This window comes from Sceloporus occidentalis, unplaced genomic scaffold (genome assembly GCF_023333645.1).
Source record: "Sceloporus occidentalis isolate IW3139 unplaced genomic scaffold, rSceOcc1.0.p SCAF_5, whole genome shotgun sequence".
In the NCBI taxonomy this organism is placed as follows: Eukaryota; Metazoa; Chordata; class Lepidosauria; order Squamata; family Phrynosomatidae; genus Sceloporus; species Sceloporus occidentalis.
This window is the reverse complement of record NW_028316985.1, coordinates 13,269,634-13,284,778: the sequence shown is the minus strand read 5'-3', so window position 1 is coordinate 13,284,778 and position 15,145 is coordinate 13,269,634. Positions and strand designations below refer to the sequence as shown.

The 15,145-nt window shown below is 39.8% G+C and overlaps 1 protein-coding gene across 1 annotated transcript in view; it reads left to right on the top strand.

Moving 5' to 3' along the window:
* Positions 1 to 917: 917 nt before the first annotated feature.
* LOC149311673 (solute carrier organic anion transporter family member 1B1-like) overlaps positions 918 to 15,145 on the top strand; it is a 32,616-nt gene continuing 18,388 nt past the window's right edge. Inside the window, exons 1-7 of the mRNA XM_089527634.1 lie at positions 918 to 1,091; positions 5,551 to 5,692; positions 6,992 to 7,124; positions 9,297 to 9,403; positions 10,762 to 10,908; positions 12,977 to 13,075; positions 13,926 to 14,177. Coding sequence (XP_089383760.1) covers positions 954 to 1,091; positions 5,551 to 5,692; positions 6,992 to 7,124; positions 9,297 to 9,403; positions 10,762 to 10,908; positions 12,977 to 13,075; positions 13,926 to 14,177 — 1,018 coding nt within the window. The 5' untranslated portion in view covers positions 918 to 953. The remainder of the gene's footprint in view (positions 1,092 to 5,550; positions 5,693 to 6,991; positions 7,125 to 9,296; positions 9,404 to 10,761; positions 10,909 to 12,976; positions 13,076 to 13,925; positions 14,178 to 15,145) is intronic.

Here is a 15,145-nt window from a genome sequence, read left to right as displayed (position 1 = left end):
GATCTATAGGATACAATTTAAGATTTCCCCAGCATAGCATAAATAAGCACATGCAGGCATATGCTAAGCCGGCACTACACAACCACTATGCAGAATAGCAACATTGCACAACATATCTCAGTGACTGGGTGCTATTATACTATATGTAGCCACTGTGAACAATGCACATCTGCAATTTACAATTGCAAAGGCCAATGTGTAATCACAAGGTGCAGGGGTGCAACTGCAATGCATGACATTGCTGTATGCATAATTCTGCTTTTGCCACTGTCAGCAGAATATGAGTCTATTGTAATGTGGCAAATAATGTACTCCGCATGGGTAGGGCAGCTTATATATGTCACTAACATATGTCACTAGCCACCCACATTAGGACATTAGGAATGGGCATATATTATTATTATTATTATTATTATTATTATTATTATTATTATTATTATTATTATTATCTTTTATTTATAAAGCACTGTAAATTTACACAGCGCTGTACATATACAAAAACCAGTTGCAGAACACTTCAGTCTTCCTGAACATTCCATTTTGGACCTCAGAAAACACAACCTACTCACTGCTCAGGGCTGATACAAGGTTTAAGCAAGGTGCAAAGCATACCTTATACTTCTTTGACTTTTATTTATGGTGTAAGGTATCCAAGGGGAATTTAGGGAGTTGGAATATCTGTTTAAGGAAAAATAATCCTGGAAACAGAATGTAGTGATGTAATGATTGGTTGATCATAAATTGTAATAGTTTGCCACTTATCCCAATGGTACAGTGATGATTCTTGGACTCTTACAAATAATTTCTTGTGCTATAGTTTCAAGGGTCATTCACAACACATGCATCTCATTAAAAAGTGGAATAAAAAGGCAGGGAATTAAAATGAAGGGTATCCAATATGTTGATAATTTGGGTTTTTTTCTTTGTAGGGAAATCATCCAAGATCAGAAATCATGACAGTGGCAGACACTGAGTTGGAGAACATGCACAAATCAATTATGGAGAAGAAAGCTGAAACTCAGACTATGGAAGACGAAACTGACCAGAAACTACCAGTCAAGACAAAGGCTTCATGTTGCAAAGGGCTCAAGGTTTAGTTTAATCATTATTATGAAAATTTTTAAATGTATTAATGTTTTCTCCTTTACAGCAATAAAATTATTGCTCTGGATGGGGACCAGAATCCCAATTCAGTCATTGTCTTCATGTGTAAGAAAACATTAGCTGTGCTCTCTCTCACCATTCCTATTGCCCTCATTTGGGGACACTGACTGTCTACAGAGTCAAGGTATCCTTGAAAGCTCCCCCCCCCCCCCCCATATTTAAGAAACATGGAACCTCAAAAACACCAATTAAATTTTTGGGCAACCCAGTGGGAAATTTCCAAGCCTTACAATGACTGCATTCCCATTTCTTTGTTTATATGAAAAATAACTAGTAAAGGTTGGAGTGATCCTTAGAAATATTTGCCTGTGGCCTGAAGTTTTCAAAAGGAGTAAAGTACTTGCCATCCTTCTTAAACATGTAAGAGTATGGTATTATCACAAGGGTTATTGTTACCTTCAAGTGCCTTCAAGTCATTTCCAACTTATGGCAACCCTAAGGCAAGAGGTTTTCAGAGGAGGTTTGCCATTGACTTCTCCTGAGGTTGAGAGTGTGTGATTTGCCTAAGATTCTTAGGCAAGAACCTTAGCCAGGAAATTCTGGCGTTTGTAGTTTGGTGAGGCACTAGAGCTCTCTGACTGAGCATTCTAAATGCCCCTTCCTAAAATGCAAATCCCAGAATTCCATATAACAGAAACATGGCAACCGGGAAACTCATCTGGAGACAGAAGTCTACCACATTGCTCTCCAAGAGGAGCACTGGACCACAACTCTGGAGATGAGGGTTCAAATCCCCACTCAGCCACAGGAACCCACTATGTGACTTTGGGCAAGTCACACTCTTTCAGCCTCAGAGGAAGGCAAAGGTAAACCCCCTCTGAACAAATTTTGCCAAGAAAAACCTGTGATAGGTTTGACTTAGGCCCATCATAAGCTAGAAACAACTTGGATGCAGACAACAGTATTGTTCTACACAAGAACTTCTGCATGAAGGGGGCTATTGTGTGTGTGTGTGTGTGTGTGTGTGTGTGTGATGTACTGAGTTACAATATGTACATCAATTGTTTTGCCTGAGCCCCAAAATATCTGATCTTTTGACCACCCATGGGTCTTCCTTTCTTTTTTCTTAAACACAGCACTGTTGGTAGCATCCCAAAGTTCAAATCCCAATGTATTTTGTTTACTCATCTGTAGCTATGTTATACAAGTGATGGTAACTTTTACCCAGTATGTCACAAGTCTATTTATTTTGGGACCAGAAGAAATAATGAGAAGTCTGTGTTGACACATCTGGATAATATTTAAGCAATCCTCAGTTAGTACTGCATTAGAAAGAATTAGAAATGTTGAGATGAATTCTATTCTATTAAACTTGAAATATTCTATCAAACTTGAAAGCTTACCTTGGCTTCTGTTCTGTAAAAATATGAGCTTCATAGATTCATGCTTGGTTAAAAATGCATGAGAAATGGCAGCATGTTTTTGTCACTCCATCGTTCCATCTCTTTGATACAATGGGGGCAACTTAAAGAAAGATCTTTTGTCAAGGGGACCATGAAGATGAAGAAAGAAAGTTATGTTGATAAGTAAAACCTTGATCCCCAGTGTCTTCCACTAAATGAGAGCTGAGCAAGTTTGAAGGGGGGGGGGTGCATCAGTTTTTGCCCCTGTGTCTCTGTGCCAAGTTTGCATATTTTCTTTGCAAAATCGGCTGAAAATGCAGCCCAGAAGTCACTAGCTATCTCTTCTGAGGCTGTATCCACAAGCAGAAATAATCTAGGTAGACATCACTTTAATTGCCATGGATCAATGCTATGGAATTCTGGGATCTGTAGCTTGGTGAAATATCTTGCCTTCTTTGTCAGAGAGCTTTTGTGTCACAAAAAACTACAAATCCCAGAATTCCATAACCTTAAAGTGGTTCAACCTGCATTATTTCTGCAGTGCAGATGCAGTGTTCCAATTCCTGAGTTTTCATTACCGTTTCCCTCCCTCCTTCCTTTTCTTGGCTAACATCAGGAAAAATAGGGAGGTTGGGTGGTATTTTATGGACTAACACCACTCCTGGCAACATTTCGGGGGTGCTGCTTTGTTTTTGGTTTTTTGCCTGAAAATTTGTGAAAGGCTCAAAGGGATAGGCGAGTGACAGGTGTTCCAAGAAGATAATAAGTGATACATGCAGTTCACAGGCCACACTTTTCCCAATGAACAGAATCCAGACTTTGGGGGGAATATATTCTAGGGTCCCCCTTCCTCAGCCAAGAAATTAATATGAGGTCTAATCTTCGTGATCTTCCATATCAGTGAATGGTATGTCAGTGTCATTAACTTCTATAGGGAGGGGGGAGGGAAACAAAGTACTAGGCTGGCAGGCCAAAACTTGCCACACATTCTTGTTGTTAGATACCATGGTCCCTACAAAACAGTTTACAATATAGGCTGCTGCTACACTGCAGAATTAATACAGTTTGATGTGGCTTTAACTGTAATAGCTCCATCCTATTTGTAGTCTGTTGTGGCACCAGAGTTCTCTGACAGAGAAGGCTAAACATCTCACAAAACTACAAATCCCAGTATTCCACTGCTTTGAGCCATGACAGTTAAAGCCATGTCAAATTGCATTAATTCTGTAGTATAGATGCAGCCCTACTGTCTACAATATGTGCTTCTCCTCATCTTCTTATAACAATGGGCTTTTTGCCTGGTATTTCTTATCACACAACATATAGACAATGAATTCTGTTTGGGGCATTAGACCGACACTTTTGAAATGTGCGCATGGCATCAATGAGCCAGAGATTTTATGACACCTTGTGGCAGCTCCCATTTCCATGTCACCCCCATGCCATGTGGGGTAGAGTAGTTATCCTAGTGCTGGTCATTACATAATCAGCCAGCCAATCCCCCTTGCATCCAGGGACCGTGCCAACATTGTTCATGAACAGCAGTCCCTTACTATTTCTGTAATTTGACATTTTCAACACAGCCCCAAATGGTAGTGATGGTTCTTGTTGTTATGCGCCTTCAAATTGGTTCTGACTTGTGACAACCCTGTCATTGGGTATTCTTGGCAAGATTTGTGCAGAGGATGTTTTACCATTGCCTTCCTCTTTGTCTGTGTGTGTGTGTCTAAGGTCACTGAGTATTCTTTCTTGGCTGAGCAGAGATTTGAACCCTGGTCTTAGTCCTAGTCCAAGGCAAGGTGACTACTGCACCATGACAGTACTATGTAGGGAATGGTTGATACAAATTGGGTTACAAAAGCTCATATGTTGCAAAACCCAGTTGTCATCTGCATGTACAATGAAAGAAAGTACAGTGTGCCCACGTCATACGTGGGCATGCTTTATGTGGCTTTCAGCATATGCTGAAAGCCACGTGGGGAGAAGGGGTGGTGCATCCCATAGGGAACAATGGGGTGCGTACTCATGGCACATGCGCGCCACCACGCCACTGCATGCACAAGCTCCATTCATTTAAATGGGGCTTGAGCATAGGCGGTATTTGCTTTATGCGGGGGAGTCCGGAATGAATCCAACGCGTAAAGTAAGGGTGCACTGTACAATTGGCCCTCTGTAACTACAGATTCAACCATTCACAGCTTGAAAAATATTCAAAGATAATATAAATTCCAAAAACAAACCTTTGTATTGCCATTTTATACAGGGGACACCATTCCACTATGCCACTGTATTTAACGGGACTTGAGCATTTACAGATTTTGGTATCTGGGGTGGGTGGCTGGTGGGTCTGAAAGTAAGCTTTAGCAGACACCAAGGGCCTACTGTAAATGTTCAATGAAATTGATGTGTCTTGTACAGTATTACCTTGCTTTGCTAAATGTACATAAAATATATACAGTGCACCCGCATCATATGCGGGAGCCTTTTATGTGCCTTATATGCGCCTTTTACGCTTACGCTGGAAGCCCCACACCATTTAATGAATGGTGTGCATGACCGCGGTGCTCATACCGCCACACCACCGTGTGCACAAGCCCCTGTTATCCTTAATGGGACTTGAGCATAGGCGGAACTTGCCTTATGCGGCAGGGTCTGGAACAGATCCCCACATAAGGCAAAGGACCACTGTACTTAAACATATGCAACCTTAATCGAATATCAGTGGATATCTTTATCAATGGTATCTTTATCAGACCAACCAAAATGCACAATATACATGGCCCAATAAAGGTATCACTGTTTGGTGGATTTTTTTATATTGGATTTGCCATATGGCCAACATGGCTACCCCTGAATGTTTTATGCAGCTTTAAACTACCCTGTTGAAAGCCACGCTTGATTCACACCATTGACCAAATAACAGGACTTTACTCCTGCAAAGACTTTGATCTGGCATAGGCCTGAAACAGATGATTCTGTTCAACTTGCAGCAAACTGGTCTTTGTTGACGTATCATTTCTTTTTTCCTTTCATCTGTTGTTAGGCCTTCCTTGCTGCTCTGGCATTTACCTACTTCAGTAAAGTATTTTCGGGAGCCATGATGAAAAGTTCCTTCACACAACTGGAAAGAAGATTTGGCATTTCCTCTTCTACAGCTGGTTTCATGGATGGAGGCTTTGAAATGGGTAACTGGTACCACAAGGACCACTTGGGGTGGGATATTAGGATAGTCACCCACTGAGGACACTGGGGAACTGTGGGAAGAGGATCACTCACTGATCAATGGCAGCTAATAAGCTAAATGAGAAAAAATTGGATTAAACACCACACCATGGCCTCTCTATGAATGATTTTATTCTTACATTTGTTTTTTAAAAGATTTTTGCCGTATAAGATTTACAATTGGGGCCTGGGTGTATTATGCTCTCCCTATGTGGGGGGATTATTTTGCCTTCTGGGGTGACATGGGGGCGTTTTAGGGCATTTTAAAGGAGATATCTTTTTTAAAAAAAACAGGAACTGAACAGCAAGTGACTTCTGAATTGCTTCATGATGAGGGCAGTTGTGATAGAGATTGTGGTTCACAATCTCTATCACAACTTTATGAGATCCTCCCTACCCTCTGGAAGTTGCCCATCTCCTCATCTACAGCTTATAGTCTATAAATAGAGCATTACACATTTTTGGATCTTTCAAAAATACAAAAAAAAAAAAAGGCTCTTTTTAAAATACAAAAATTCAAAAAATCAAGTAAGATTTTTCCCCCAGTAAAAGCAAATCCTTCCTGATAGCTTTCATGGCTATTTTACTGAGGCTATAAGCTTTTTTAAAGAGGCTACCTTATTTAGTGGTGCCAGAAAGTAATAAACATCTTATTTTTGGGCTCACCAAATGATGGTGAAACAGGCTCCCTTGGAGAATGATGGGCTTACCCTCATTGGTAAGTTTTAAACATAGGTCGGATTGCCATCTGTTAGGGATGCTTTAGCCATGGATTTCTTGGATTGGCAGGGACACACCCAAAAATGTTTCACAGATAAAACCATTTGGCCAAGCAACATTAAAATGTGCTTAAGATGGTAAAAGTTATTAATGAGTAGGGACAGGCAAGTTAGGACAGGATGCAGAAGTTGGCTTTTACCTGAGCCTACTGGGAAGGTAAAGAATCTATGCCTCCTCTCTTCTCCCCAGTCCTGAGTTACTGAGTGCAGATGATTTTTGCACTTGAACTCAGTTTTCAACAATGGAAGTGTGCTGAGGACAAAGAGGGAATGTGGGAAGAAGAGAGAGAACCTGGGACATTTTAAAAGCAGCTGGAAAAGTGAGATAACACAGGATTAATCAGAATTGTCCCTGTCAAATCAGGACAGTTGAAAGGTATGCAGCCGTTGCACTAAGGGACCCTGAGCTACCTTCCAACTGCACTCTGAGGCCATGGTTCTGTGAAATACCCTTATCATCAATGGTTTGCTATATTTTTCCAGGGAATTTGCTGGTGATTGCATTTGTGAGTTATTTTGGAGCCAAATTTCACCGGCCAAAGGTAATTGCTCTTGGCTGTTTTGTCATGTCTCTCGGGAGTGTTTTAACAGCAATGCCTCACTTCTTCATGGGATAGTAAGTATGTATTTATATTTAACTTTGTATCAAGATTTGTTATCCTTCCAACATAATGAAAACTGTAGCAAAACATTCCAGTATAGAATTTTCTGTCCAGAATACCAGTAATTCCGTTCCATCCTTCCCAGTTTTCCACCCATCTATCCACAGCAGTGACAATGTGTCTGCACTACACGGTTGCATCAGTTTGAGGCCACTTTAATTGTCATGTTAAGGTATCCTGGAAATTGTAATTTGGGTAGGGGAAAGTGTGGAGTTGTGCTGTACTTTGAGTGGTTGGGTAGAAGAGGAAATTTCAGCCAGTGTTGCTTGTCACTCAATAAGGTAACATGTAACAGCAACAGAAATGTCCTCTTCTACACAACTATACAGGAATCCTCTCCAGTTCTCACTCTGGCAACCCTATTGGTGATGAAAACAAAATATCCTGAGAAGAGAGGATGAAGATTAAATCATTTCATTTTCATAGGGAGAACACTTACAATACTTTGGGAATTGTAGTTTTGCAGAGTAGATTAGATATTTCTAATAGCAAATGTTGAGTACCACAATTGCAAATTTAAGGATCCTCTGGAATGGAACCATGACATGCAAAGTGGTATGAAACTGATATAACCATTTACTGCAGATATACCTTCATTCAGTATTTAGTGTCCTCTGAGCGTCCTTAGTCTTCATTGGGCTGTTATGATAAGGATTTTCTATTCTTTTGTAAATCTTACAGCTTAGAGAGCTGAGAGGTATTTCAATTTATAATTAAGTAAAAGGTACCTAAAGCAGGTGCAGGCAGTAGGCAGATGAGCAATTGCTAGCTGGAGATTTTCTATCTTTACTTTTATTTTATCTAGATTTTAGAATTTTGTAATTTTAGTTTAATATTGTTTTATCATCTTGTATGTTTGAGTCATATGTATTTGTCAGTTTGCTGTATATTATATTGCATTGGTCATTATATGTCTGTCTGGATAATTTGTTTTACAAATGCACTGCATAGTTTTATATTTGTATTGGTCCTTTGCATCTGTGTTAGATTGTAAACCTTTGGCAGGGCTGGATGTTTTTTATTACATGTTTACTTGAAAAGTTGCATGCCCACTGATGTTACTCTTCACTAGAGTAGACATATTGAAATCAATGGGATTTACATAAGTGTTGATGTACTATTCAGCAATTTAAGGGTGCATCTACATGGTAGAAATAAAGCATTTTGGCACCACTTCAACTGCCATGACTCCATCCTACAGAATCCTGGGATTTATAGTTTTTTGAGGCATTAGCACTGTTTGGGGGAGAGAGCTAAAGTCTTGAATAACTACAAATCACTGAATTCCATAGGATGGAGCTAACCACTTAAAGGGGTGTCAAACTGCATTACTTCTACAGTGTAGATGCATCCTTAGTAGGCCTGGGACTATAGCAATAGCAATAGCAAGTTCATTTCTACACTGCTTATCAGTGCAATTAAGCAGTCCCTAAGTGGTTTACAACTATAAGCTAATTGCCCCCAACAAGCTGGGTACTCATTTTAGTGACCTACAGAAGGATTCAAGGCTAAGTGGATCCTGGAGTCCTGCCTGGGATTGAACCGAAAACCTTGTGGTTTATGAGTGAGTGGATGCAGTACAAGCACTTAACCACTGTGCCACCAGGGCGAGAAACTAGGGGATTTCTATGTGAGAACATGAGGCAAGGGTGGGAACATTCATGTATGTCCAGGATGTTGGACTACAATGACCAGAATTCATAAACACTGACTATGCTAACTATGGCGGTGTCCACATGGGCCAAATACCATGTCCTCCCACATCCTGACAGCTACTAGTCTAGGCTATGCATGGCCCAATCCCCACTTCTAGTGCCAGCTGTCCTGGTGATGTATGCCAGTTCAGTTCCAAATCTGCAGAATACCACCCTTAAGCCATATTTAAAAAAAACTTTAAATCTGAAACTAATGGGTTTCATCTATTGAATGCTTGGGAAACTGATTTAATTTTCTGTACATACCATTAAACATAATTGATGAAATTGCTTCCAAATCCATTACTTCATCTCTTCTTATTTAAATTGTGAGTGCGTTTGTATAATGTTGTTCTTTCTTCCCAGCAGCAAAGCATATATATCTATATCCATTCATCTACAATTACTAGATTAAACCTTCTTTATTTTAAGTTATAGATATGACACATCACCAAGGACATCAGACAATTCATCTTCCAGTGTCTCTCCCTGTTTAGCAAATCAGACAACACTAGGATTGCAAAGGAGGCCAGGATCAGGTAAGGCTGCAGATTCTTATGGGATATTTGTAAGCATTAAATGAAGAATAATACATTATGCTTTATGGAGCCCCCCCCCCCAAAAAAAAAAAACACTGTTGTGCCACATTCATCACTTCTTCTTATGATCTTTATAAATAGCTTCATGTTGTGACACAATGTTGTGCATTTTTTCTACCTCCAGTCTAATCACTCGGTATCACTAGTGATATCACGGAACGAACATGTAATGACATGGCAGCAAGTAATTTTTAACATAACAGGGGATGGGTTTTCTGTGGTCTACTACTTTCTGTAAGAACTGGTTAAAATTTTATTTGATTCCTTTTTTATTTATAAAAGCTTTTCTAAAATAATAATAATAATACTGAATTTAAAGGAAAGACCTGTGTTTGTTTTTTTAAAAAAACCAACAAAAACATTGTGAACAAAAGGTTAACCAACAGATATGGCCATCTAAACAGTGCCTTGACTACTTAGCTCTGAAGTCTGGCTTTGGTTTGGCTCAATCGTCAATGTGTTCCATCTCTTCTTTTCTCAGAGTGTTCCACATCTTTAATAGCTGCATGGCAGGCACATCATAATCCATTCTGTACTGGAATTAGTTCTGCCTACTGAATTTGGTCAGTGCAAATAGTGCAGGTGGTTATTTGTCCTCACAGATGAGGAAGCCAAGGATTAAAATCCCTATTATGGAAGGAGGGTGGATCTCATGATGTAAAAAGCTAAGCTACAGAACAAAGATAGGCCTTCCAGCTAATGGTACCACTTCTGTTAATTTATGAAGCTCAATTTATGAGGCAATAACAATTCTGATGTTTGAAACTTTACAGAGAACAAAATGTAGCCAGGCTGCTGGCTTCCATGTAAATGGTAGCAATGATTCTGTATTGGATTTTAGTTCATACTTTAAAAGAACTATCCAAGTTGTGGAATTTATTTGAGGCTTAGGTTTTAGTACCTTGGATAAATTCTTTAAAGTTTGGATTAAAACCTGGAACAGATTTACTGCCCTGCTGACACAGAAGCCACCTGCTACCACTAATAGAATGAAGAAATACAGTAGGCCTGCCACATCCATGGGCTCCAGATAAGCAGATTCAACCAAACATAGACTAAAACTCTTTTTAAGAAATACAAAAATGCAGGAGATCTAATAAAGTGAAAGCCTTGACATATAGAGGGAGAAGAAAAATATAACTGTGGGCCATTGCAGTTATTGAACAGATGGGGGAACTACCAGCTTCTGTTCCATTTCTTTTCACTGTTATCAGTATTGTCCATTTGGAGCCATTTGGAAAATAACCTTTACCTGCATTGTATGGCTCATTCTGCTGTTATAATTGTTTGACTTACAGACTGTGATGAGACAGTTACATCTTATGCATGGATTTTTGTTTTGCTGGGGAACCTACTACGTGGAATCGGTGAAACACCAATAACTCCGCTGGGCATTTCTTACCTTGATGATTTCTCTAGGGAAGAAGATACTCCTTTTTATGTTGGTAATGTCTAAAACAGTGGGATTTGTATGGTATTTAGTACCTCCTAATGTAATGGACAAAGGCAGATTTTCAAGTTAAGATATTTCAGATTTTGTCAATTGTGAGGCTGGATGGTATGATGAAATGCACCTGTGTTTGGTTGTTAGCAGCATTTAAAGCAGGGCAAGTCCAGATACAGCTCCATTTAGGATTTGGTGGTTCTGACAAAGGTTTTGTCCCACTTTCATTCAGTCTACTTAAAATATTTTTGACAAAAAGCAATAGCCAGACCCAGCCAGGTAATGCATGCACATCTGTATTAAAAAGCATGCTTGCATATACAAATGTCATTCCAATTGTTCATCACACTTTATTGTAAAACTGGCTTCTGGAAACTAGGGCTTCATTTCACTTTCATTGTGAAATATGGTCTGCCATGGAATGTGAAATTCTGTCCTATCTTTATACTTGAAGCATTTCATTTATTTTTCAACTTTGTTGGCAGCCTTCAACATTCTGAAGCCCTTCATTCTGAAGCACGTCTCTTCTCTTCCCTTCATATTTATTTATTTAAAGTATTTCTCTATTGCCTCCCAGCCCACCAGACATCCAAGGCGATGAAGAAATAAAATAAAAACCAATTAAAATAATGAAAAGATAAAAACATTTTAAAAACACAGTTAAAATACTCTTTTAAAACTCCTAAAAGCAGTCCAATCCTTGGCTCCCAACCAATCAGGGATCCAGTAGTTAATGTGATAATTTCACTGTGGGGTATCTTCAATAAATACATGACAATGTAGCTGAGAACAAATGAAACCAGTAATTTACTCTCAGATTAAATGTTAGGAGGAAGGGCGGGATGTTGTCATGCTCAAGACACAAGGTTTACTACATAGTGCTTTGATAATTGTATTGTCACAGTATAATAAAGCAAGGTATGCTCATCTAGTTGCCTTGGCAACATTTGCTCTGCCAGATACCTGAACAGTTCTTCCTCTGTTTTCAGGATTCTTAAAAAAATATTACCTAGGGAAGAGGGGGCAACTATGGAGAATCCACAAACTGCACCCACCTCTCTGGACCTCCATGAGCTCTGTCATCCCCTCACCCACTTTTAAAAAAACTAAAGTGGCTATAAGATCACTTTTGTTTTGTTTTGTATTTTAAAGGCACGCCCAACAGCTGTAAGGAATGAAAGGACATTAACTTGGTCAGTTTAACTCCTGTAGCCGTCTGGGAGTAACTGTCCATTTTAGGCTGATTTATTTCTGGCAATTGATAGATTCTGAAGGCCATGGTGTCAAGGGGTTTGGAGGCCATAATAATAATAATAATAATAATAATAATAATTATTATTATTATTATTATTATTATTATTTATATGTCCCGCCTCTTCCAAGGATGGAAGCAGAATTACATCATTAAAATAATACAATGCAATTGAACAGTCAATAAAATACTAATACTGAATTATACATCCCTATTAGTTCCTTAAAATCTCCAAAAATCAGTTCATATATTATCATCTCTATACCAAATCCAATGGGAAAGCCAACTGGAAGAGATCCGTCTTTAGTGCCTTCTTAAAGGCATCTAAGGTAGTGATAAGACGGATCTCCTCTGGCAGACTAGTCCATAATTTAGGAGCTGCAGCAGTGAATGCTCTTTGGGAAGTTGTGGTTAATCAAGTATTACAATGTTCCAACAAATTTTTCCCCGATGTTCTGAGTGTGCGGGGCCACAGATATACAATTCCCACCTCTAACCTAATGGATAGGAGACTTTCATATCTGTCAAATGCTCCAGTGACACACATTTTCATTCCTTCTAGTTCATCATCATATAAAAATCTTAGGTGTAGGCATTAAAAAAAATTGGAATGTGTGAATCATCCTAGAACACTACTGATCCTCGAGAAGGAAAAAGTGTACCCAATGTGCACTCATGGATGTGTATACACAAATGCTAACTAATGACATTCACTGCTGTAGATGGCAAAAGCAGAGTGAAACTAAGTAAAACAATGCAGAATATATGACCTTATATGCCTATGACTTTATTGATCCTATTTTCTTTATAATTGTAGGAATTTTACACACGATAGCAATGATTGGCCCTATGGCTGGCTTCCTTTTGGGATCTGTGTTAGCCAAAATTTATGTGGATGTTGGCTTTGTGGACCTGGGTAAGATGCAAGTCTGAACATGGGTCATTTCAATATATGATGTGGATTATGGTTTGGGTTACTGGTTTAAATAACACTGCTAGCTCTGTAAGCAGCGTGTTCTCTCATGCTCCTGGCCAGTAGTTTGCACAGATATGAGTACTTTGGGTTGCTTTTGTGAAAGCTGTAGATAAACCTCTGTGTATTTACATGTGCTCTCTACAAAGCAAGGATAGGCAATTACAGCCAAGGAGGTATCCCTTCTGGAGCACAGCCTATCTATATAACCAGACAGGTGCCCATGACTGAACCAAAGGTAGGTGCATCCTCTTGTGATCCATCTCAGCTATGTCTTTTCTCCTGAGGCACAGGAAAGGCATGGAGAATCTGTGGCTCTTCAAATATTATTGAATTAAAATTTCTGTCACCTGTGATGACTGGAGCTGATGGATACTGGAGACCATCAGCATCAGGAGAGCCAAGGCTTGATCATGCCTGACCTGTAATCACTCTCATCCACTGGACATAGCACCAAGAATTCAGTGACTCATTGATGAGTACCAACATTGAACATGTTGGCAATTCCTGGTTATGGCCTGTGTAAATATGATAAGTGTGTAAATACAATAAAACAAGACTGAAATAATTATTTCCCCCCACCAAATGTTTCCTTTCTATCTATAATCTTCAAATACATTGATATCATTGCCCATTCTATTGATCAAGAATTTTTGGTTCCTCTGTCTCATTTGGTGTCCATGTTCAGTCCAATGCAGACCATATATGCTTATTGGGACAATTTCTCTATGCATTATATGAACATTTGGCAGTGCTATATGAACAAACAGATAATAGATCTCTCTGTTTCTAGGTACAATCACTATAACTCCAACTGACTCCCGTTGGGTTGGGGCATGGTGGTTGGGATTTTTAGCAGCTGCTGTCACCAACCTGCTTTCTGGCATCCCTTTCTTGTTCTTGCCTAAAAGCCTGGAGAAAGAAGTTGGGAATGCTCCTGGAACAAAAAAGCTGGATTCTGTAAAAATGAAAGATCACAATAATGAAAGCCACAAACAGCTGTCTGAGACTCAACAAGAAGTAGGGAACTCAAGTAACCTGAAAGGTAAGAACATAAGTGTAGCCCAAATGGAGCCAACCAACTGTCCACTTAGACATGTTAGACTGCATCAAGACTCAGAATCTTGATCCCAGTGAGCAAGATAGAATCTAAGAGGGTCCTAGAAGCACTTGCAATTGTTATAGTTGCCATGTCCTGTTCTGGGGTGTGTGAATGACCTATTTGGGAGATCCGATTCCCTGTTTTAGGCCCCCAGAAAAGCCAGTAGTGATATTAAAGAAAATAGTGACTCAGGCCCTGTACAGACAAGCACTTTGTGCTGACCTGGGAGCAGAATTAGGACATTGTGTCCAGATGGCACACACCCTTGACAATGCCACCAGGGCACCATGATGCTGCGCGCCACTCCAGATAGCATGCGGCATCAAAATTCCCCTCTGACACTGCATCCAGATGACATAGCGCTGAAGAGGCACCATATAGCCATGCTGCAGCAGCTATGGCACAATTTCAAGGGCACAAAAAGGAGCCACATTTGTGGATCCTTTTGCGCCCTTGAGAGGCCAGATTGGGGATGTGGCATGAGGTTGCCACAGCCCCAATCCATCTGAAGAAGGGGTGGCTGCATATTGCTTCCAAGGTCATATGGTATCTCATGCCTTCAGGGTATTTAAACTATTCCTGGGCTAGTAGTCCTTGTTGTTGTGTGCCTTTGAGTCATTTCTGACTTAGAAAGATCCTAAGGTGAACCTATCACAGTGTTTTCTTGGCATGATTTGTTCAGAGGTAGTTTGCCTTTGCCTTCCTCTGAGGTTGAGAGAGTGTGGCTTTTCCAAGGTCACAGAGTGGGTTTCCATAGCTGAGCAAGATTCAAACCCTGATCTCCAGAGTTGTAGGTCAACACTCAAACCACTACACCACCCTGGCTAATAGTCCTCGTACTATAAACAAAGTAAAGAGGTTACGTTTGAGGATCATTGCTAGTAGCTCTTAATTGACCTCTACTCCATGAA